The sequence below is a fragment of the Tasmannia lanceolata genome, unplaced genomic scaffold, assembly GCF_043159265.1.
Source record: "Tasmannia lanceolata isolate RefF3 unplaced genomic scaffold, GAP_Taslan_0.1 ptg000090l, whole genome shotgun sequence".
Taxonomy (NCBI): Eukaryota; Viridiplantae; Streptophyta; class Magnoliopsida; order Canellales; family Winteraceae; genus Tasmannia; species Tasmannia lanceolata.
This window is the reverse complement of record NW_027518767.1, coordinates 88,410-111,104: the sequence shown is the minus strand read 5'-3', so window position 1 is coordinate 111,104 and position 22,695 is coordinate 88,410. Positions and strand designations below refer to the sequence as shown.

Genomic DNA, 22,695 nt, shown 5'->3' with positions numbered 1-22,695 from the left:
ATTCTTCCCATCTGCTAGCCACCTTCTCCGAAGGCCGCATCTCGCCTGTCCTTTGCAACCGTGTGTGTTAAGAGATTTGTCTTATTAGCCATGAAAAACATCACGGAAATACTATGTCTATACTATGTCTAAAGGTGGCTACCAATAATGAGTACCCACATAAGCTACCGATAATAATCATTACTTATTAAAGTTTTGTTTAGAAATTACGGACCATGGGCGCCTGTATATGACAATTACGAAAAAAACTACAAAGAGGAGGTATCGACATATGACAATTACGCACAAACTACTTTTCCTGATGAATTTTTTGGGGATATTACGACTCCAGCACACCTTGCAAAATATATACAAATTCCGGGCACCTGAAGAGTAACACCATATTATGAAAACCTCTAGAGATTGGAGGGGCGGAGGGAGCCGAGCCCGATTTAGGCCAGGCTCGGCTCGGCTTGTTAAGAATTTAATATATTTAAATATATATATTATATATTAATATATACACTAAAAGGGTTGTCCAGGGAGTGAAAGGAGGGAGGCAAAATATGTCACTTCATTTTTGGAACCCCATTTTTTACTTGGACCACTCCTCATAGTGTAAAAAAAGTAGTCAAATTACACTAGATAGGGCTGTCCAGGCAAGAAGAGGGGTGTGAACTTAATATAACCCGAGCTCGGTAAGGCTCATGAGCCTGGCCGAGCCTGACCGAGCCGAGCTTTTGAGCTTAACGAGCCGAGCGAGCCTGGCCAAGCTCGGCTCGTTTACACCCCTAGCCTATGGAACTGATTTTACGGGCATGACCTCTTTATGTTGTGTTCCATCACATGGACGGTTTGGATCAACCGATGATGCACGGGCCGGATGCAGGTCCAAGCCCAATGACCAGTAAAATTTCCCGCGTCATTTAGACCCGGCCTGTTTGACTCGTTTCCCTGTCATTTACAGGGAAATGATGTGATAATGAGAGTTTTTACATAGTGTAAGTCCTTATTGTGAGTATTTTTTTTAAAAAAAAAGTAGTATACGGCTTATATCGTAGGATGATCCAAACCGTCCATTTGATGGGCCACAATGTAAGTAGGTTGTGTGCCAAAATTCATTTCCATAGGATAATTACAGCCCTCCAATCAATAAATGTTTCCTAAATATGCCGTTCTTCTATAGACTGCAGGGCTAGGATTATCGCATGGAAATGTGTTTTTTTGGGAACATCCTATTTACGATGTGGCCCATCAATTCGATGGTTTGGATTATCCTATGGTGTAAGTTATATAGTACTTTTGTTTTTAATAGGGAGTGTAAGAAATATTTTTTGGTCACAAAATTCTTGTTAGAATATATATATATATATATATATGGTGTAAGCCCATGTAGTGAAGTATGTTTTTAAAAAGCCGGTAGGGGTCCCCACAAAACCCCAACTTACCTATAAAAAAAAGAAATTTTTTTACTGAATATTTCACGGCCTACACCATAGGATGATCTAAACCGTCCATTTGATCATTCCCAAATGATGATCACATCCCTACAATCTATAGATAAATGACATATTTTGGAAATTCTGTAACTGTGTTGGGATCATCCTATGGAAATGATTTTTGGCATACAGCCTATGGTGTAAGTCCGTACAATCAAGTATTTTTCAAAAGAATCGTATGCTCTGTATCATAGGATGATCCAAACCATCCATTTAATGGGCCACAAGATAAATTGATTGTTCCCAAAAAAAAATTTACATATGATAATCCTTGGTTCACGCACGTGCAATCCACATGCGTTTTTACTAGTCATTACGAGAGTGGGAGTAAAAAAATTCTAGTGCTAAAAGGCAACCAAACATGGGATGGGACCAAAATTTTACTCAACCAAATGGGTTCTTGTTTGCGTGCAAGCCGTCATCACACCTCTTTGGTTAACCGTGGGCACATCAGAACCAATCGTGATTCAACAAATTTCGGCCGATTTCAACCCAAACATCAAACCAACTGTGAAATCGCTCACAACCAAGGTTCATCGGTTGCTGGCTTGGTCACTTTTCTAAAGGGACATATGTACATGGCGGAAGAATCATCCCCTGATCGGCTGATTCCCATGTCTCTACTCTCTCTCTCTGAAACTCACCATGTATTTAATTTCTTCTTCATTTTTTTGTCTGACATCTTTATTTTGATATGTCTTTTCTTTCTTTCTTTCTTCTAGGGTTTTGATATGGTTTAGGGTTCTCCTTGCTATTATGAGACTTCAAAACTTTTGGTGTTCTTTTGGGCGCTTCGAACCCAAGTTTTAGAAGGAATTTATATTGATAATTGAAAACGGAGTACTGTTTATGGATCCATATCTAGCTCTTATACATAACATATTGTCAGATATCAACCCCATCTCCACTGGGCTCTTTATCTCCAGATTCTAATCGTAATATCATCACTTGGATTTGTATTGCTTTTATGCCTTAAATGCTATTTCATTGCTTGTTAGAATGTTATTAGTCTCAGATTCTGGGTTTATTGGAGACGTAGATCAACAATCTGTTATGGAATAATGATTTATCTGCTTATCCTGTTCAAAAATTTCTGCACTCTGTGGTTCTTAAAGTAGTAAAATGTACAGTTATGGATCTCTTCATCATTGCATTGGCGAAAGTTATTGATGGTTTGTACCTTATCTTGCCAAAACAGAACGCATTGTATGGATTTTGACAACTGCTATGCCCACCAAAAGGATGCCTGCCTGTTAGTGTAATATGATGATGTCCCCATGAGGAACCATGCATGTAACATCATTTTCAAAAGGATGCCTGCCTGTTAGTGTAATATGATGATGTCCCCATGAGGAACCATACATGTAGCATCATTTTCAAAAGGATCATCAAATTTCGACCCTAGAAATGCCCATGGGTTGAAGCAAACATACTAACTTAGTTTGATTATTGAATTTTCTGATTCAAAATCCTTTTATTTTAAATTTTAACTGATATATCATGCATTTTTCTTACAATTAGGACCCCCCCCCCCCAAGTGTAAATTCCTGGCTCCGCCCCTGCTTGTCTTAGACAGACGATTAATCTTCCTTTTGAGCATAATTATTGAGCAGCCATTTTAACAAAGTGAGTGCGGAGATTTAGGTGACTTAGATAGGTATACTCGGCCAATGACCGAATATGAAGAACATGCAATAAAAGTAATTGTCTTGGAAACGTAGAGGTTCTTGAAAAGTAAATGACACTGGAAATGTAAAGTTTACGGTAGATAGATGTTTCCATATGCAAATGCTTGACCCCTTTTCTTCCCGTTCATGTGGAACAACTTTTCTTCCTGTCCATGTGGAAAAATCAATATAAGCGATCATATTTATCGAGTTTAAAACTTTTAGGGAGGGTTATGTTTTTATCTTTTAGCTCATTTGTTAAGAAACAAACCACTACAGTGACTTGGGCAAATGAGGCATGCGACGATGTTGGTCGCACGAGCAGTCTTATCGCTTTAAATGGTGTGTGAGTAGTGTGACCTTGGCGAACAATGAACAAGAATGACAAATTTTGAGTTCCCTTATTGGAGATAATAATATTCATGATAGGTCAACCACATCTACCAACGACTTCAAGCTACCATTATCCAATGTTATATATCTGTTTTGTAGCCTCAAACTTGTTAAACTTTATAACAAGTTTCACGTTTTTTATTCAAACTAACAAATATTATAAATAAAAGAAAGCTTGTCCCCATAGTGTAAAGTGTGAGAACATTCTAATATCTCTCTTGACTTTACATCCCTTACTGATCAGGTGCTGGGTTGTGTAAGGAGCAAGTGAGGTTAAGATCATGGCCACGCACAGGCAAAAAATAATAAAAAGGTGCCAAGTTCGTCCATGTCAATGAATGAAATATCAGTAGGTAAAATTGTATTTTCATTAGCAATAACAGGTGATGGAAGACATTATTAGGAATGTTTTGAAAATTATTCACTCAGATGCCAACTTTTTAGATATTGGGTAATCTTTAATGATTAGTTGGATAATATTCCACAAATTAGGGGACTAAGTAGCAAGAATTCCTTATATATATATTCTCCTCTTTAAATATTAGGGGACTAAGTAGGGGACTAAGTAGCAAGAATTCCTTAAATATCTTCTCTTTTAACTGTTCCTAAATCTCTCTCCTCTTCTCTCAAACAATGTTAGAAAATGCCAAAAAATGGTAAAAAAAAGTGTATTTAAATATTGAACAATATGAACAATATTTTTATAAACACATTTGTATGAAAAAACAAATCACTTATAAAGTGAATTAATCACGTCTTTTCTAATAAAACCTAGATAATTCAATATTTTGTTTCGTTCTTCTTCTACACTCTTCAAATTTGGGTATTGGATTCGTGGTTGTCTGGGACTCTGGGTTGTGAGTTGTGACTATCTTTTAGGTGTTCTGCTAATTGATTGTGTTTAAGGCTTGTGGTGTTGGCTTTTGTAGTTGATTTTAAATTAAATTTGGTTATGGAGTATGCCTACGATGTTGTTGTACTTTGACTTTAGTTTGGTCATGAATACAACACTTTATTCTTATTCATTTATTTTTAAGGTCTTGAAATGTTTTTTTTTTTTGAAAGATATAGTGGGGATTGAGAATTTGCATATTTATATCGATCGGTGATGATTTTTCGCATGTATCTTTTGAATAGAACTGTCTTGACTGACTGAATTTTTTTGTGTTTTTCCCCTTTTCTTTGGTCTATCTTTGATCTCCCATTGATCCAGTCCTCCTAGAGTCCTATCTCTGATATTCATTTGTTGAACTCTTGCCGAGTGCTGATGGCCATCTATTTTTACTGTCTTGGTTGTCATATGACTAGAAAAAAATGTTATGCTCAAAATATTGTTAGAATGCATCTTTTTGTAGATTTTTTTTTGTCTTTGTAGTTTTAGTATAGATTATTTATTTCCATAATGTTTCCCATACCATTACCAAAATTTTGAAATTTGAACTATTGGTCTATTTGGTTGCCACTAAGATAGTGTTTTGTTGGGGAAGGAAAGTAAAATGACGTCATATTTCTTGGGTGTGTTCATTCTACTTTTCTGTTCCTAAGGAATTTTCCAAATAATAGCCCTTTCAATTTCCTCCGAAATCAAGAGGAAATAAAAAGTAAGCATGATTATGGCTATTGATATTGACACTACTATGTTTTGGTAATGATCTGAAATCTCCATGTCGTTTACTATTTAAGCCATTCCATTTCCCGAAAAGCCCTATGCAGCCAATTAAAACAGAAATGCCAAGGGAGGGTTCACCCCATTATCAAGATGTTGTAGTGCCAATATAAGTAGTCCATGATTTTTTAGTTCTACTTTGTCTCTACTTGGAAAATAGTGCCATTTTAGTATCTTACTTTCGTTTCTCTATTTTCAGTGTATTCCTCTTCAGAGAGGAAATTGTTTGTTTGCGTGCTTGAATTAAGTTGAAAATTAGGGTTTTTATGGTCAGTGAAAATTTATCTTGCTTTTAGATACACTAGATTTTATATGATGAGTTTGCATGAGAAGTATTTTTTCTGAAAGTGCAGTTGGGGCAACTTCTTAGGATGATACCAAGCGTTCATTTGATGGGCCACGATATAAATAAGCCGTACCACATAATTCAGTTCCATGGGATGATCTTAACTCTCCGATCTGTAGAGGTTTCTATAATGTGAAGTTCCTTTTCAGATCGGAGGGTTAGATCATACCAAGCGTTCATTTGATGGGCCACGATATAAATAAGCCGTACCGCATAATTCAGTTCCATGGGATGATCTTAACCCTCCGATCTGTAGAGGTTTCTATAATGTGAAGTTCCTTTTCAGATCGGAGGGTTAGATCATCCGATTACAGTAGGGCTTATTTATGGTGTGGCCCATCAAATAACGGTTTGGATCATCCTAAGAAGTTGGCCCCTACACTTCACATGCACACATCATATCAAATATCTCTCTCTCTCTCTCTCTCTCTCTCTCTCTCTCCAGTTTTCAGATCTCACTCCTCTTCCTCGCAATTCAACCCTTCCCCTCCCACGCAATTAAAACCCTATTCCAATCAGATTCCGTTCCCCCATTTCTCGTTGCTAAATGATACGTACCTAGATAGATGGGTCTCACTTAGGATTTAGCAATATCTAAATTAGCTTTTGATATTAATGTGATTCATGGCAATAGTTTTAGTAGTAATCTATATTTAGTAGGAGATGGGGATTTGATTAGAATATTGGCTACTCTTATAATAGCAAGTTATTATTTAATTAGGAAGTAGATTTGGGTAGGATTCTTAACATGTAGGAAAGTTACTTAGGATTATTGGATATAAATAAATTGTAATATTTTATTTCATCAATGGATAAATTATTCTAGAAATTGTGTTTCTGCACAAAGGAGGATTGATCCTTCCCTCAAAGTGGATCAAGAGGCCGATCTTCCCTCTAAGAAGATCAAATCACGTTACGAACCGAATCGGGTTCGTAACAATTGGTATCAGCACGATCCGTTATCATGTCGAAGCAAATTGAAGGAGCAATGGATCAGTGGGATGAGAATATAAGAGAGATCCTAAGGCATCTAGTTTCTATGAAGGCCAAGTTCAACGAGATAGTATTATCGTTTCGTGTGAAGTCAGAAGAACCTCCATGTCTGATGGAAGAGTTGAGTGAGAGCACCGTCGAGAGGGCTTGCACAATATAAAAAGGAAAGAAGACAGAGAAAAAGGAGAGAAAAGAAAAGGAGAGAACATAAGAAGAGAGAAGAAAAGGCGAAGAAGCCACAAAAGAAATGTTGTCATCGAAGAGTCTACCGTTCCTCTCAACCTATCCAACGCCGTCGAAAAGATTCTCACCCCCTCTCAACCTATCCAACGCCGTCGAAAAGATTCTCACCCAGAGTCATCTATGTATCAACATCTCAATTATTCCAAAAAGACACATCAAAAGTGCTTTGATGAACGGCACGATGCGATTGATTTGGAGATGGAGCTGCCTCAACCCTTGATGAGGACATACAGGATGGTGATTAATTATAAGACAAAGAAAGGACGAAAAGGAGTGAGAAAGAATAAAGAAAAAGATAAGAGAGAAGAAATTTGGAAAGTCGTGCGCAAGGTCACCTCCTCAAACAGCCATCGATTAATCTCCAACCTTGAGGACAATGTTGATTTCAAGGCGGGTGGAATGATACGTACCTAGATAGATGGGTCCCACTTAGGATTTAGCAATATCTAAATTAGCTTTTGATATTAATGTGATTCCTGGCAATAGTTTTAGTAGTTATCTATATTTAGTAGGAGATGAGGATTTGATTAGAATATTGGCTACTCTTATTGGCTACTCTTAGATTAGCAAGTTATTATTTAATTAGGAAGTAGATTTGGGTAGGATTCTTATTATGTAGGAAAGTTACTTCGGATTATTGGATATAAATAAATTGTAATATTTTATTTATCAATGGAGAAATTATTCTAGAAATTGTGTTTCTACACAAAGGAGGATTGATCCTTCCCTCGAAGTGAATCAAGAGGCCGATGAGAAGATCAAATCACGTGACGAACCGAATCGGGTTCGTAACACTAAAATGAATCATTTATGACTACAATGGATTGATAGTGTAAAATTTTCATTAATAATTTTTTTGATTTTCCATTTCCTTGTTTCTGGGTTGAAGCAGGAACCGTTTTAGGTTTTTGTTGCTTGTTTCTTGCATTTGGTGTTGTTATTGGGTATCTCTGATTACACAACTTTTGACATTGTTGTTTAATTTGTTCTCTCCAGTTAAATATCAGAAGAGCACTGAACCCATTATCAGGAAACTGCCATTCCAGAGGCTGGTTCGTGAAATTGCTCAGGACTTCAAGGTGAGAAAGGAAATTATTAATTTTTCATCTGGGTTGGTTTCTCTCTATGTTATTATATAACAATCACTCTCTGTCCCCCTAGAGCAATTCCTGAAGACAGCCATGGCGCTGAGAAGGAGCAGCCGCAACATCGCAAACAAGCTTTCGTCTATGCTCGCTAGGACTTCTCTTCTGCATTCTCATGCCACAAGCTTCGGTAATTCCATCTCTTTCACTATTCTTCCGAGCATTTCTTTCATCACTTTTCATTTTTAGGGTTTGTTTCTTCTGATGGGTGCTTCTGCTAACCGATCTTTCCTCTGATATTCTGCGGCGCTCTATCAATCACATGGTTTCTTGTTCTTCTTTTGCTGAAGTTTGATCTGCCTGCCTGTTCTTCTAATCTAGTCGATTTGCCACGAAGGAGTTCACTTATCGAATGGTCTGTTAACAGTATATAAAATTCAGGCAAATTGCAGAGTATTATATGCTTGTCGACTCTTTTTTTTTCTTTACTACAAATTTTTTTTGCCTGCCGATACTCAACTCAACTCAACTAAGCCTTTGTGCCAAACTAGTTGGGGTCGGCAAATCGACTAGATAAAACTGCCGATAAGGGACAAAAACAAATGTCGCTGGATACTATGTTCTGTGTGGGGGATTTTGTTACAGAGACCCCATGTATTTTCTCATTTTTTTTTTTTTCACATCAGTGACAATAGGGAAGATTGTAAGTGGGTCAAGTAGTGTGGCAGTTGAAAAATCACCTTAGTTTTCAGAAATTAGGGTCATTTGATGCTATTAAAAAATTACACACATTTGCTGTACAGTTGAAAATTTAAATTACACACATTTGTGGTATAGTTACTAACAAAAACTGCCTTTGACTCACATGGGATGCTATGGCAGAAAGTGAGATGATAAATCCTCACAGACTGACATTCTTTTGGGTTTTAACCCGCTCATAGAATCAAGTATACCCAATTCATGATACTAACTGTATTAGAGAATGCTCACTTTTATTCTTCATAAACCCTTTCGATTCTTTTTATTCTTAAGCCTCTTAAAAGGTGCATGTCTGGACCCTATCATTGTGCATATTAGTTCTTAACTAGAGTAGTGGAAACATAAAATAGTCTCATTCCCTGCACAGATGTGGTCCTTGCATGGATGAAATAATCAAAATCCCAGTCTTTGCAAATTGGGGAGGGACAAAATAGAAGAATCAGCAATTGGTCATGACTGGCAGGTTATCTTGGGGAAAGTTCAGTGGTTGCCAAGATTTTTGGGCTCATATGGTTGAGACGAAGTTTGCTAAGTGTAATCCTATGTGCAAAGCTGAAGGCTGGTATGAAGGACTCTAGATAGGACTTAAAATTGCTATGCGATTCTTCACAATGTTGTTGATCAATTCCATGATGAGTACTATTTTACCCACTCCAGCTCCTCCGAATAGTCCGATTTTTCCTCCATGTCGATAAGGTTCTTAAAGATCCACCACTTTAATCCCTGTTTCAAAGATAGATAATCATGTATCTAACCGGATAAAAGCAGGCTCAGACCTTGGAAAATGAAGCTTCCCTCAGATTATGGCTTAATAAATTGAGCATTGATGTTCCTTGGCTGAGTTTAAAGTTTAAACCCACCAGGGTGATTAAATGAGTACATGTGATGGTATGTATAACCAGAGATTCAAAACAAAATGATATGGCTATATGCAGGTAGTAAAAGCACGCTTGCAACTTTTTATATGTAAAGCGCATGGGCACATATTGGCTACAAATTTTTTTTCCTCAAATAAAAATGTAACCTTAGGAAACTAGGGGAGGACCCTTGCACATCTTGTTTGGTAGGGTACCACTGCTTCAAAACTTTTTTGTTTTGTTTTGAAAATTGACATATTTCATAAATATTAAGCTAGCATTCTGGACCAAGAGTCCCATCCTGCGGTACAATGTGTTAAATAGAGAGTGCTGGCACGGGCATACCCGAGACCAACTAGTAAGCACAGAGTAACAGTACAAAAAACGATTACCCATCACCTCCTTCTTTCTTCCTTTCATCAGCTAACATACATTATAAGATTAAAGGAGTCCTTGTACACCTTCGCCTGTGCCCTTCAAAACTACGCACATCAATAGTTGATTTCCAGATTTTACTCTCTTTTACCATAAATGACTTCTTGTCCGAGTCATTATGGTACCCTACCAAGTCAATCAAAACTCTTTTGATTCACTCGAGTTTTAATCACGCCAATTATTGAGTATTGACCCACTTGAGTTGGCTGAGTAATTGGCTACATTGCGCTTAGTCTTTAGGATTTTCCTTGGCCGTGTTTGAGCCCAAATTTGCTTCTTGAAACACTAGAAAATACACATGAGACGAAATTCCTCATACTTGTATGTATCAGTTTTGTCCCCGATAGCATTATGCATGCCGAACTAAGCATCCATGCAAAATAATCTTTTTCTTTTTTTGAAAGATAACGATACTTTATTTATTCATGAATCCCTCATTACATGAGCAAATTCCCAGAGGGGACAAGTTGTCCCCACTCTCGTACATTACCCAAAAACAGGAGATAAAGAATACAGAAAACCAGAGCACTAAACTAAGGAAGTGGAGGAACCATAAAAAACGACAGCAGTTTCTCCAAGATGTGTCCCCTTCTTTGCCGGAGCATCAGCCTGAGAATTTGCTGATCTCCTCATGTGAGATAGGGATGGACGGATAATTCAAATCCGATCGCGAATCTCGTCCACGACTCCGGCAAGTCTCCACGGACCAGCACTCCGATTTGTCGCCTATGCGATGACGTTGGCAGAGTCGCCTTCCACTATCAGGGGACCAAGATTGTGATTTATGTACCACCTAAGGCCAAACAGTAGTGCCCTAGTCTCTGCATCGTTTGCATCACATACCCCCACTGGACCGGAATAAGACATGGTAGTTTCGCCGTTTGCATTCCGAACAACACCACCTATACCAGCCATTCCTGGATTCCCCAAAGAGCTACCATCAAAATTCAGTTTAAACCACCCATCCGGAGCCGGATTCCATCGCAGTTTTGGTCTAGACGACGATCTTCTCTCTGCCATTATGTCTTTGCCGGCCCTGAGAACATGAGTTATCGAATATGGAATGCCACCCGAACTCTTAGACCATGAGATAATAGCAATTTTGATATCGAGAATGATCCGCTGACGGGACTTGGATGAATCATTGAAAATCCGATTATTTCGCTCCAACCAAAGGGCCTAGGAAACAGCAAGGCGTATGGAATCCCACACCGGTTTGCCCAGACACCCGTGGAAAGCCCCGCCCCAATTGATGATAATATTCGAAATGCTATTCGTTAACACCCATGTCATCCCAACAAATCTGAATATGGCCATCCAAACTGCAAAGGCAAACATGCATAATAACAATACATGGTCGAGGGTTTCTTCATGATTGCAACATAATACACACCAACTAGCAAGACGGACACACCGTTGCTTCAACCTATCACAGGTATTGATACATCAATGGGAAACCGTCAAGGCGAAAGCCATAATTCGAGGAGGAATGTTTGGTTTCCATGTGAAAACCCGAAGAGCCTGTACCCCAACCTCCTCATGGCCTCATTCAACCTTTTGAAAAAAGTTCTAATAGAGAAGCCCCCTTGTATATCTGGGATCCACACCCATTTATCCGGTTCATATGATGATAAATAAGCTTTTGATAAACAACTCAACAGAGAGGAAAAACATCAATTTCACCATCCTTTAAGTTGCGCCTAAGCCGAATGGTGGCCCACTTTCAATGGTGTAAAGCTCTGTGTGGATCTAGAGACACTTGAGGGTGTGGATCCCTCACTCTGGAGAGGCATTGGAAGGTGAGTGTTTTCTTTTCCCTAATTCCAGGAGAATTTGTAACCATTTTGGTGTGGTGAGTGAGTGATGCAACATAAATAGAATAACAAACAAGTTTCAAGCTTAATGCCAAACCCAAAATAAAATCAAACACATCCCTCAATAATAGACAAGAAGGAGAGCATAATATAGTGCAGTAAACAATATAGAAAATGGTATAACTCTTTGCATAAACATTACCTTTCATAGTTAATCAAAAGTTCTCCAAAAAGAGGGTCTTACATCCTTAGGCTCTCGTGAAAAGTTGTGCCGTTGGCCCCTTATGGGTTATTTGGAAGGAGAGAAATGACTGTTTTTAGAAGTTTGGTCAAAAGTCATTTCTATATTTATATAAAGGCCATATCGCTCATCATTGAGTAGGTGAAGATCCTTCTATGCTTTAATCTCAGGCGTTGCCAGAGAGGGATCTATTTCTGTGGTGATAAGGAGGTTCCTTTTCCGCTATGGATCTCTCAATATAATGAGTTAATGACGCTCAACATCAATGGCTCGAGCCTAGGAAATCCGGGGCTGCCAACAGAGGTGGAGTTTTCAGGGATGAGAGGGGTCTTACTGGCTGGTCATTCTCCAGTCCATTGGAATTATGGATTCCAATGAAACCTAATTGAGGGCGGTTCTCCAAGGCATCAGAATTACCGAGAACAAAGATTTGGCCAGGTTGATTATGGAGGGCGATTCACTAAATGTCATACGATGGCTAGGCTGAAGCCACCCTCATCCCTAAAGATTTTCTCATATGATTGACGTGATTCAGGATTGAGTGACTGATTTCTCAGTTCTCTTTTAACATTGTTAGGAGATTGGCTAATAGTGATGCAGATAGTTTAAACCGTGTAGGAGTCGATAGGGCACCTTTGGAGATATTTTGATTTTCTTCCCCCTTGAGGCCTTTTTGTTTCTTGTTGTATTTCTCTCTGTTTTTTCTGCTTCTTCTCCTTTCTATTGACCATCTCAGTCGTAGGGTTTTGCAGTTTCCTTTCGTAATAAAATTCTTGATCATTCAAAAAAAAAGAGAGGGTTGTACATCATATAAATTGACTTTTTTCATATCTAAAAAAGAGGGTTATACATCATATAAATTGACTTTTTTCCTATCTAAAACTCTCCTTCTTGGGCAGAAACTCATAGACCTTTCCTAAGAACTTTCCAACTTTAAAATGCTTCTAGCCATCCTAAACAAGCTACAATTCTTCCATCACATAAATCAAAACTTTCTCAAACCAACCTAAATCTCCTCTAAGAATATTGGTTTTTATTCTAATTTTTTCTAATTGTAAAATAGTCCTAATTCAACTTTCCTACTTCAACTTAAAACTCCTCAATTCAAGTAGAAACTCTAACCGCTTAGACGACCAAATCTTTTCCCAAAACATGCACATTATAAAATCTATACAAGAATATTTCAAAATTTAATTTAAATCACAAAAATTCATAATAAATTCTTTCTTCAACGGCCATACGTTTTCTCTAATTTCGGGTTTGAAAGACTTCTAAATTTGTGTTGCATGAATTCCCTCCCGATGGAGTAAATTCGACTCCATTTGAATTCGAAACCCTATGAGAGTTTCTTCAAATTATATTCATATTCAGCGGTTTCCTGGATCAATTGTGGAGAGCAATTTATACACCCAACAGGGAAGTGTTAGAAAGGAAAGGTTAAGGGAGGGAAAAAGAGGAAGGGTACAAGAGAGAGGAGAAAGAAAGAAAGGGATAGAAGAGTTTAGGGATATAAATTGACCTGATATGAAGCATCACTTTTCGAAAAAGACATCACACCCAATCAACTTAAGAAAGCATCAAATTTTATTCATATTCAACGGTTTGGCTTTTCATATTTATAGATTATGCAAGCATACGGAAACTAAAAAAATACTCATAATCCTTGTTGCAAAATAACTAATTGTCTAATAGGACTTATGTTATAATTAACTACTAATTCATTGAAATAAAACTCCTATTATATGGACTCTCCCTACTAAAGTAAACTGGGACTCTTTAAACCTATTAGGACTCTTAACTCATCATGGAAACTAACCCACTTCAAGTCCCACAAATACGAAGACTCCTTTATGTTGCAATGTGGGCCCTTGTGGTCACTAAACAGCTTAAGTGATTAATTACAAGGGCTTAAATGCTCCCGTCACTTAAAAATTTCGCAATAAACATGTGAGCCCCATTTTAAACACTTACAAATTAAAGAAATCAAGTGATATTGTTGGGAAAAGACTGAAACTTAAGAAACTTAAAAGATACCTAAAGGACACTTAAAAATTAGAATATGGGCCCTAGGATGGTCCTCATCAGATATGCTAGCACCTAGCATGCTACTTGGTTTGATCATTGGATGACATGGGTGGGCTTTCACGGAAATGGATGCATCTTTGCCAAATGGACCATTGTTTTTTCTAACAATGTTGGGGAATTATTCAGAAGAGGGCTGCTTGCAAAACGAGATTTCGTTTGGAAATAAAGACGAAATCCCATGTTGTGACATATGCGCAAAAGACAAGTGAGCTCGTATACGCACCAAATGAAAAAAAAAGCTGTGGAATTGACCAAATCGTCGGTCAATTCCACTTCCGTCTTTATTTTCCAAACGAAGTCCCGTTTTGAAAGTGTTTTCCTATTCAGAAAGAGTAATAATTGAATCTCCGACATTAAAAGAAAAAAGAAAAAATCTTCGACATAAAGCTGATAGAGGCTTAGGGGTTAGGTTTCGCACATGCTGTCTCTTTTCTATTACTTGATTCAATCATACTTTCGACCATACAGTTCACGCTTAGGCCTTTTGCACTTACTAATTGTGTACATTTGAGAAATGTTGTATATCTACCATTCTTGAAGGGTAGATGTATTTGTATTTGTAAATGTATATCACGAATCACTTCATTACCTACTTACACTTTAAGATTGGAAAACAATTAACTTTGTTTCATGTACAGGATTTAAACAAATACACGAAGAAGAAAAAAGCAAAATGGTTGGTAATGTCTTCACCAGTGTTGCTTCAAACTATGATCTTATGAATGATTTGATGAGTGGTGGGATGCATAGATTGTGGAAAGATAGGTTAGATTCGTTATAAACATTTCTGAACATGCATCAAAATCTGCATAATACTCTCCTTAGCTGTATCCTTCACACTTCTTTCTTGATTAATTTTTCCAGGTTGGTTTCCAAACTGCACCCTTTTCCTGGCATGAAGCATCTTGATGTCGCTGGTGGAACAGGTTAGCTTATTGCGTGTCCTGTTATGCTATATCTAGTCGGTGCATGCCCAAACTGTCCCACTCACTTTGCTATTTTTCTTCATCTTCTTTTTTCTTTTTCTTTTTTTTTTTGTTGGCCGGTTATATGAATATCTTTGCAATCTTGAGATGAAAGCTTGTACATGTTTGCAGGTGATGTTGCTTTCAGAGTCCTGGAAAATATTAATAGTGTCAGTCGTAGAGCTACACAACATGGTCTATTGGATGACTTTGAAAATGAAACTCAAATATACATTTGTGACATCAACCCGAATATGCTGAATGTTGGTAAAAAACGTGCTATAGAGAGAGGTATAGACTTGGATTTCATAAGTAATTCATTAGTGATCGTTATTTTACATTTTATATACAATATTCTTCTCCTGAGGCTCAAATTCAGCTCTGATACATGTAGGCCTTGGTGAAGACTGTTCCCTTCAATGGGTTGAGGGAGATGCAGAAGCATTGAGTTTCGAAGATGATTCAATGGATGGTTACACTATTGCTTTTGGGATCAGGAATGTAACACACATTGAGAAAGCTATCTCGGAAGCTTATAGGTGAATACTTAAACTTGGTTTATTTGATGATGCATGCATGCAGAAATGGGTAGGATATGCTGCAATATGCATTGACTTTTTTGAATAGAAAGGCGTCGTTGGACATGAAGGAAACACATTGCAAAATGGTTACAAGGCTGCTTGAACATGGAGGACTGGTTTTGAAAAGTCAAGGGAAATATAGCATGGTGACTTGCTTATCTTTAAAAAAAAGCATGATGACTTGCATGTTTCTTGATTCACAAAAAAATAAAATAAAAATTCAGAGCCATTCCTTCTGAATGTTTTTATGTCTTCATCTGGTGAAAAGTATCTCTTCATGAATTCCTCAAGAGCAGTGTGCTTTAACTTGTGATTTGCACATAGTTTTAAAACTCCCCCACGTCATCATGGTCTTCCCCGAGTCGACTCCATTTTCCCTTGGCTGTGTTCTGCGTTTTGCCGCCACGTTCCGTATTTTGCCCTACAGAGTCAATAAAAACTCAGTTGACTCTTTCGAGTTATGACAACCGAGTACTCAACCACGTCGTGCTGAGTTACTAGGATTTTCTTAGACCGCGTTTTGACCTGCGTCCGCATTTTAAAAAACTTGATTTGCATGTTATCTGGTGGTGTTCTGACTTCTGCTTTTCTTATTTATTTCAGGGTTTTGAAAAGGGGTGGTAGATTCCTTTGCCTTGAGCTGAGTCATGTGGAGCTGCCTGTCTTTAAACAGCTGTGAGATTTTGCTATTTATCATGGCCTGGGGATAACTATGATTTGTTCCTTATTTTGCGAAAACTTTATGGTTGCTTCATTTCATCTTAGCAATGTTGAAACCAAATGATGGAATTAATTCAGTCTGAAATGAAATGAAAAGGGAAATACAATTTCTAGTATTCATTGCATTGAGCTCTAGCCTATGTAACTTACTTGTGTCACGCACGGGGAATCAGGAAAAAGTACTGGTACTCCGGCATGTCCATACAATTAATTGATAATTTGATAATTCATGTACTACTAGTGGAATGCTGTGCAATAGTGGACACCCCATATTTTAGGAATTTTCCATATTGGAAACGGACTGTGGACATACTTGCTATGGAAAATCCTTTCTTTCCCTTTTCTGTCATTATTTACACACTATTTGTATACCACATATTTATTTATTTGATTAATCTTTCTTACATGGATGTGAGTATGGTTATCTGGCAGTAAAGGAAGTGGATATGGGATCCCGTTCCCTAAAATCAATTCTTAAGATTAACGTTCAGGATCTAATATGATTTTGTTGGTTACATCATGGATAAAAAATCATGCCTGACTGAAAACAAGACATGTCTATATTATGCGTTTTATGAGCTAATATTTATATAACATTTTTGCCATTATTATCTTGTAAATGTGTGGGTTTGTCAGTTTGTCAGTTTGTCAGGGCTTTTCTTGGTGGCTGTATATATATTGTGTTTCTATTTGACTCTAATGCATGCTTGACAGTTCGAGTCATTGTTAACTATCTGTATTCTTAGCATTACATTTAACTGCCCCAGGTACGACTACTACTCATTTTCAGTCATTCCGGCTTTAGGAGAGCTAGTTGCCAGCGATCGAGAATCTTACCAATACTTAGTTGAGAGCATTCGTCGGTTTCCCACCCAGGTAAATTCCAGAATGCACCCTCCCTACACACGCACAGACTAACATGCACGAATTCATGCTATTTGTATCATGTGTAGTTCAATATGTTTACCTGTTTGTATATGTATGTTTGCATGGAAGCACTCACACGTACACACGTTCCATTTTAATAACTTGCTGCCTCAATCATTGACCTGACCGGATCGTCTAGGTTTTATCTTGGATAGGTTTTCTACTGACTCCGAATTTTACCCTTTCAAATGTAGACTAGGTTTTACCTTGGTCGGGTTCTCATCTCTTTGAATTTTACCCTTCCCAGACATCCGATTAAATTGGAATGATACAAAGAAGATTAGCATGGCCCTTGCGCTTGGATAACATGCACCGATCAATAAAAAATTCCTTTGAATCACCCGAAATTGAAAAGTTGATTGCTTCAATCGTCGACTTGCCCGAGTTGACTACTTATAACCTTGTCCAAGTTCTCGTCGTTGTGCAAGTTTTTAAGCATTGGTTCTTTTATAAATAATTTCCTAAAGTGTTCCCGGTGATCATCGACTACAACTTTTTGGGTTATCGGTAGGCGAGAGATTCATTGTTTGGACCCGAACCCTTGGATTTCTTACCCTTAGGACGAGCATCTTGGGAGAGATCGGAGTTTGGTCAGCCTGGATATGGCGAGCTTGCTGGCGGTTCGCAACTACGTGGACACTTTAGTCTTTTGCAAAGGGTTCCCTCCCCCCCCCCCATCCCTTCTCTGCTGGTTGCCATTGAGCCATGCGCGAAGTCGGGTTGACATGGAAGATTGAGCGGGCGAGGATTGGATGGATAGGCCATTAGTCCCTCAAGCATGGTTTTAAATTTCGGTCGAAACATTTTGTTTCAGTTGGAATTTTCGACTTCGGCTGCTACCAAAACGAAATCCACCTACATTCATAAAAATACCATATTTCGCCCAAAATTTTTGGATTTAGTTAATGTTTTCGGTCGAAATATGCAGAGTATGCAACTTTTTAGATTAAAAAATTAGGTTTATGGGCCTTTGCACGCCCAATCGGAGTGGTAGACTCAAATGAGGCGGAGGTACGCGCGGTACATTAGGGCATTAAAAGAAGAGTACGAGTTAGCAGGGTTGTCTCACCTTGGGCTTCTTGGCCTAGGCTTTTGGCGGAATAACCGCAGTAGCCTCCTTTACTTCATGCCTTTGATAGAACGGAGATGGGAATTAGGCTGCTGTTAGTACAACTAGGCTCTTTGCCAGATTCTCAGCATCTACAAAAGTTTTTGGGTGGTGTAGACTGGGATAATGTCATGGTAGAAGGTGACTCCCTTAATGTTATCCGCTGGTTGATTGGATCTCATGCGTTCCTCTAGAGATTTGCCGAGTATTTTGAGGAGATAAAGGACTTGTTAGGCAACTCTTCCATTTCCTTTTGACACATTAGGAGGTCGGCTAATGGGGTTGCGGATAGGCTTGCCAGGGATAGGGTGCATTTGGAAGATCTTGAGCAGTTTGATTTCCTTCTACCCTGACATCGATGTTCATTATCTTATTTATTTTTCTCATTGTATTTTTGTTTTGCTATTTTCTCTTATCCCCTTTGTTTTTGTACTTGACCATCTCGCTCTCTCTCTTTTCAATGAAATTTTAGCCATTCAAAAAAGAGTAAGGCTTTTGTTGAAATGTCGACATTTCAATAGAAACCCTGATAAAATTTCATTGACTTTTATCTTTGAGCAACGCTAGTTGTGTGTTGACAATGAGAAATATTTATTTGCTGCTTGCTAGTAATAACCTTGGTTCCTGAGACATTTTTTTTATGAAAATGGCAGCTTATTTATTGATAGCGAAGATCGAGATGGTCAAAGTACAAAAAAGAGAAAAGGAGAATAATAGAGAGAAGCAGGACAATAGCATAACTAGGGCTGCAACTCGGGTCGGGCGGGTCGGGTTTTGGAGAACCCAACCCTACCCGAGAAATATCTCGGGTCGGGTCGGGTCGGGTTTTTTTCTCGGAAAACCCACGATTCCCAAACCCGGCCCTACCCATGATAAATCTCGGGTCGGGTCGGGTTTTTTCACGTTGACGCAATTTTTTAAGGAAAATTCTTGTTTGGCAAGGCAACTCAACTCATAGAAGTAGAAATTACACTCACAGTACACTTGAATCAAACAATGATGTAATTACACTCACATTACAGTTGAATCAAACAATGTTGTAATCAAACAATGTTGTAATTACAATCAAACAATGCTGAATCAAACACTTGAATCAACTCAACTCATAGAAGCAGAAATTACACTCACATACAATAACAGTGGGTGCATGGGTTTTCACTTTTAACTTTTAAAAAACAATAGAAAAAAATGTACATACTATAACTTATGTGACTTGGGTCGGGTCGGGTCGGGCCCCTTCAAACCCGGCTCGACCCGAGATTCATGCGGACTTTTGAATGCTCAACCCGGCTCGACCCGAAACCCATGAAACCTGAACCCAACCCAGGCTATTTTCGGGTCGGGTCGATGCGGGTCGGGTAAAACCCGGCTCGAGTTGCAGCCCTAAGCATAATGATTAAGGCAGAAGAGAGTCAAAAAGCACCCTTCCTTGGAGACACCATCTCTTGCTAGACTACTCGCCATCAAGTTAGCGGATTGTTGAACATGATTAAATACTAATATACTATTGAAGATGATGTCATCCAATTGAGCATCTCCTCAAACAACCTATCTAACCTCCAATGGGGCTTTTGAGAACCATTTAGCCATTTTCCATGACCCCCCCCCCCCCTCTCTCTCTCTCTCTCTCTCTCTCTCCCTCTCCTACTATCAAGTTGTTTAGGTGATCTCTGGCCAACAATTTAATTCCTTGGTAAGTTGCGTTCACCCCCGCTTCCGTAGTGTCCGCCACCCCTAAAGGACCCGCAAAGGCCCAAATTACCTCCCCCAGCTCATTCCTCAGGATGCCCCCAACTCCTGCTGGCCCCAGATTCCCCATGCTAGAGCCATCAAAGTTGAGCTTCAAGAAACTGGGCGCAGGGGGAACCATTCTTGAACTATTTTAAACTACAATGTGAAGACAATCTTCGTGCTCATCTGAGAAAATCCATGAACATTTTCATAGCTTTTTCTTGCTTTGATAGTTTTCGTCACTCAGATTCATGAATAGCCTGAGTGGATCTCAACATTTTTTTGGTAAGCAGTTCTCGATCTTGCTCTTGGTTCATTGTGCCCCTTTTAGCCTAACAAGTTGTTATTCCTTGATTAGAGAACCTTCAACATCGAACTCATAGGGCTGACTACTATAGGCAAAAAAGCTAGTTCTAGCTGAAGACGTGACGATAATGACTTTTCCTAACATGAAAAGTTAGACTGGCAGAGCTTCTTCGACAACGAGTCCCTACTATATTGCCTCCCCCCCCGCTGGTCGCCATTGAGCTAGGTGCCTAGGTCGAGTTGATGTGGAGGATCGAGCAGGTGAGGATCCGTGGATTGTCTTGACTCTGGATAGGCCATTACTTTCTTGAGTAGTTCCGGCACAAGTTAGCATCCTTCGTGGTTCAAATTTTGAAATTCCCTCTTGTGAGAGAAGTGATAGGCACGGTTCTCAAGACACGAGGAGACATGGTGGAGCTTCTACCTCTGTTGTTGTTTGTTGCAGGCAGAAGGGTAAGATTAATTAAAAATGACTTAATTGCCGCTATACTTAAGATTTTCGTAATCCACTTGTGGGCCCCATTTTAAACACCTACAACTTAAAGAAACCAAGTGATATTGATGGGAAAAGACTGGAGTACCCCTCCTATAACTTAACAGACATAAAAGGCGCACTTTTTTTAATGGTTCTGGCATAAAAAGACACTTGAAAATTAAAATTTGGACCTTGGGATAGTCCCCTTCAAACCAAATTTAACATTCACCATATATCTCCCCAAACATATTCACCATATAAGCAAAGAGAGGAGATGGTCCTATTCCAGCCGGACCATGGACCAATCAATGGAGATGAGGAGGTTTGAAGGGCAGGGGAAGGATTAAGAACTTAACTCTTGACGTCCCCTCACAGTTAGGGAAGTCTATATTGAAGGCCAATTGTGGGTGGGGGAAGAACATAATTGTCAGGGTCACTGTAATTGCTGTTACAACAGTGGGACATCTTGTCCCCTCAATGCAATTCGATTATTATTCAATATTCATCAATAAAATTGTTACTTTAAAAAAAAAAAAAAAAAAAAAACTCATTTGACTAGCTGGAGTAAATAAAAACTGACTTGCCGAGTTGCTCCCTTTCAGTAGAGTTCTTTTTAAGGGATTTGCTAGCGTCCATCGCAGAAGGCATTTCACGGATGGTCTTTTGCATTTGACAGCAGCCACAGAGGCTCACTTTTCAGCAGATTTTGTCCTCATTCACGAGGCGGCTGCTGTTAGATTCAACAGACCATCCGCGAAATGCCTTTCGGGACGCTAGCAAATCCCTCTTTTTAATATATTGATTGATCCTAAATTAACATTGTGTTTTACATTGTCTTAAGGGGGTTTCTTTCCTTTTCTTCTGATCTCTATGACCTCTCCGTTATGGTGTATACACATACATGCAGGAAATGTTTGGTAGAATGATAGCTGAAGCGGGGTTTCAGAAGGTGGAATACGAGAACCTTGTTGGGGGAGTGGTTGCCATCCATTCTGGATTGAAAATTTAGGAGGCATATAAGATGTTTCAACCAGAGATCAGTGCAGTACAGTGTTTTCTACAATTTTCTTTTCTTCGTTTATTCAGTTTTCCTAACGAGTCAAAAGCAGGTGGTTATTCATGTTTTCTGGGTAATATTTGTTTCATGTCTCTAATGTCATATGATTCATAATTTATTGCTGAGATATTAATATTCAAATAAAAAAATTTGAATGTGACTTATTGCTCATTCAGTCAAATATTTTCTACCAGCTAGTGTAGTTCCTCTGATTGTGGGCTATGGCTGACCGGATTAGCAGTTCCGTTGGTTGTTTTCACCCCTTTTGTTTGGCTTTTCCTGTAGATGATCCGCAAATTCGCAGTCGCAAAAGTGAGCCGTGAAATAGCTTTTTGAGAAATTGAGCTTCAAGGTAGTAAAATACCAAAAAATTACAAAAATTCAGAGCACAGGAGATGCAGATTTGCAAATGGAATCCGTCACTATGATTTATATTTTCTCATGTGATCTGGATCAGTGTGATCGAGATTTGATGTAAAGTAATTATGTGATTTTGTCTTGAGGTTAAACTTGTTACCCGAGCAGAACATTACTGTAAATTGAAGTGCTGGTAAAAGACCGTTTTTGAAATGTGTGTCAATATCACATTGAAAAAGACCCTAACTTTGAAATGTGTGTCAATATCACATTGCATAGCCATTCGATCAAATGTTTGAAGCTTGCAATCTCTCATGAAACGATGATTGGACGTACAGAATGTACCTTTTTCTTATGAGTCCAGTTTTTGGATGGGCCAAGCCCAAAAATCTTCGTGATTGGATTC

The 22,695-nt window shown here is 38.6% G+C and overlaps 1 protein-coding gene and 1 non-coding gene across 4 annotated transcripts; both read left to right on the top strand.

The window, feature by feature from the left end:
• The first annotated feature begins 1,880 nt into the window (after positions 1-1,880).
• Positions 1,881-22,113, top strand: LOC143865548 (2-methoxy-6-polyprenyl-1,4-benzoquinol methylase, mitochondrial-like). Of its 3 annotated transcripts, XM_077375870.1 has the most exons (11): positions 1,881-2,094; positions 3,783-3,851; positions 7,783-7,865; positions 7,948-8,061; positions 14,701-14,827; positions 14,927-14,988; positions 15,160-15,318; positions 15,422-15,566; positions 16,212-16,283; positions 17,096-17,204; positions 21,783-22,113. In XM_077375870.1, exons 4-11 carry the CDS (start codon positions 7,968-7,970, stop codon positions 21,882-21,884), a joined length of 870 nt encoding a protein of 289 aa, XP_077231985.1. In that variant the 5' UTR covers positions 1,881-2,094; positions 3,783-3,851; positions 7,783-7,865; positions 7,948-7,967; the 3' UTR covers positions 21,885-22,113. The 3 variants fall into 3 exon arrangements, with proteins under 3 accessions (XP_077231985.1, XP_077231984.1, XP_077231986.1); XM_077375869.1 differs by lacking the exon at positions 3,783-3,851; XM_077375871.1 differs by lacking the exon at positions 3,783-3,851 and having other exon boundaries at positions 1,881-2,125.
• On the top strand, positions 17,488-17,593 carry LOC143865562 (U6 spliceosomal RNA). The gene has a single exon (XR_013241921.1). It is a non-coding gene; the product is annotated as a U6 spliceosomal RNA (small nuclear RNA).
• Positions 22,114-22,695: the final 582 nt, after the last annotated feature.

Bases quoted from the DNA above. Each gene is read 5' to 3' on its own strand.
- LOC143865548 (XM_077375869.1), top strand. From the start codon at position 7,968: ATGGCGCTGAGAAGGAGCAGCCGCAACATCGCAAACAAGCTTTCGTCT. The intron at 14,828-14,926 runs GTTAGATTCGTT...TAATTTTTCCAG, and splicing joins CATAGATTGTGGAAAGATAG to GTTGGTTTCCAAACTGCACC. The intron at 15,319-15,421 runs GTATAGACTTGG...TGATACATGTAG, and splicing joins AAAACGTGCTATAGAGAGAG to GCCTTGGTGAAGACTGTTCC.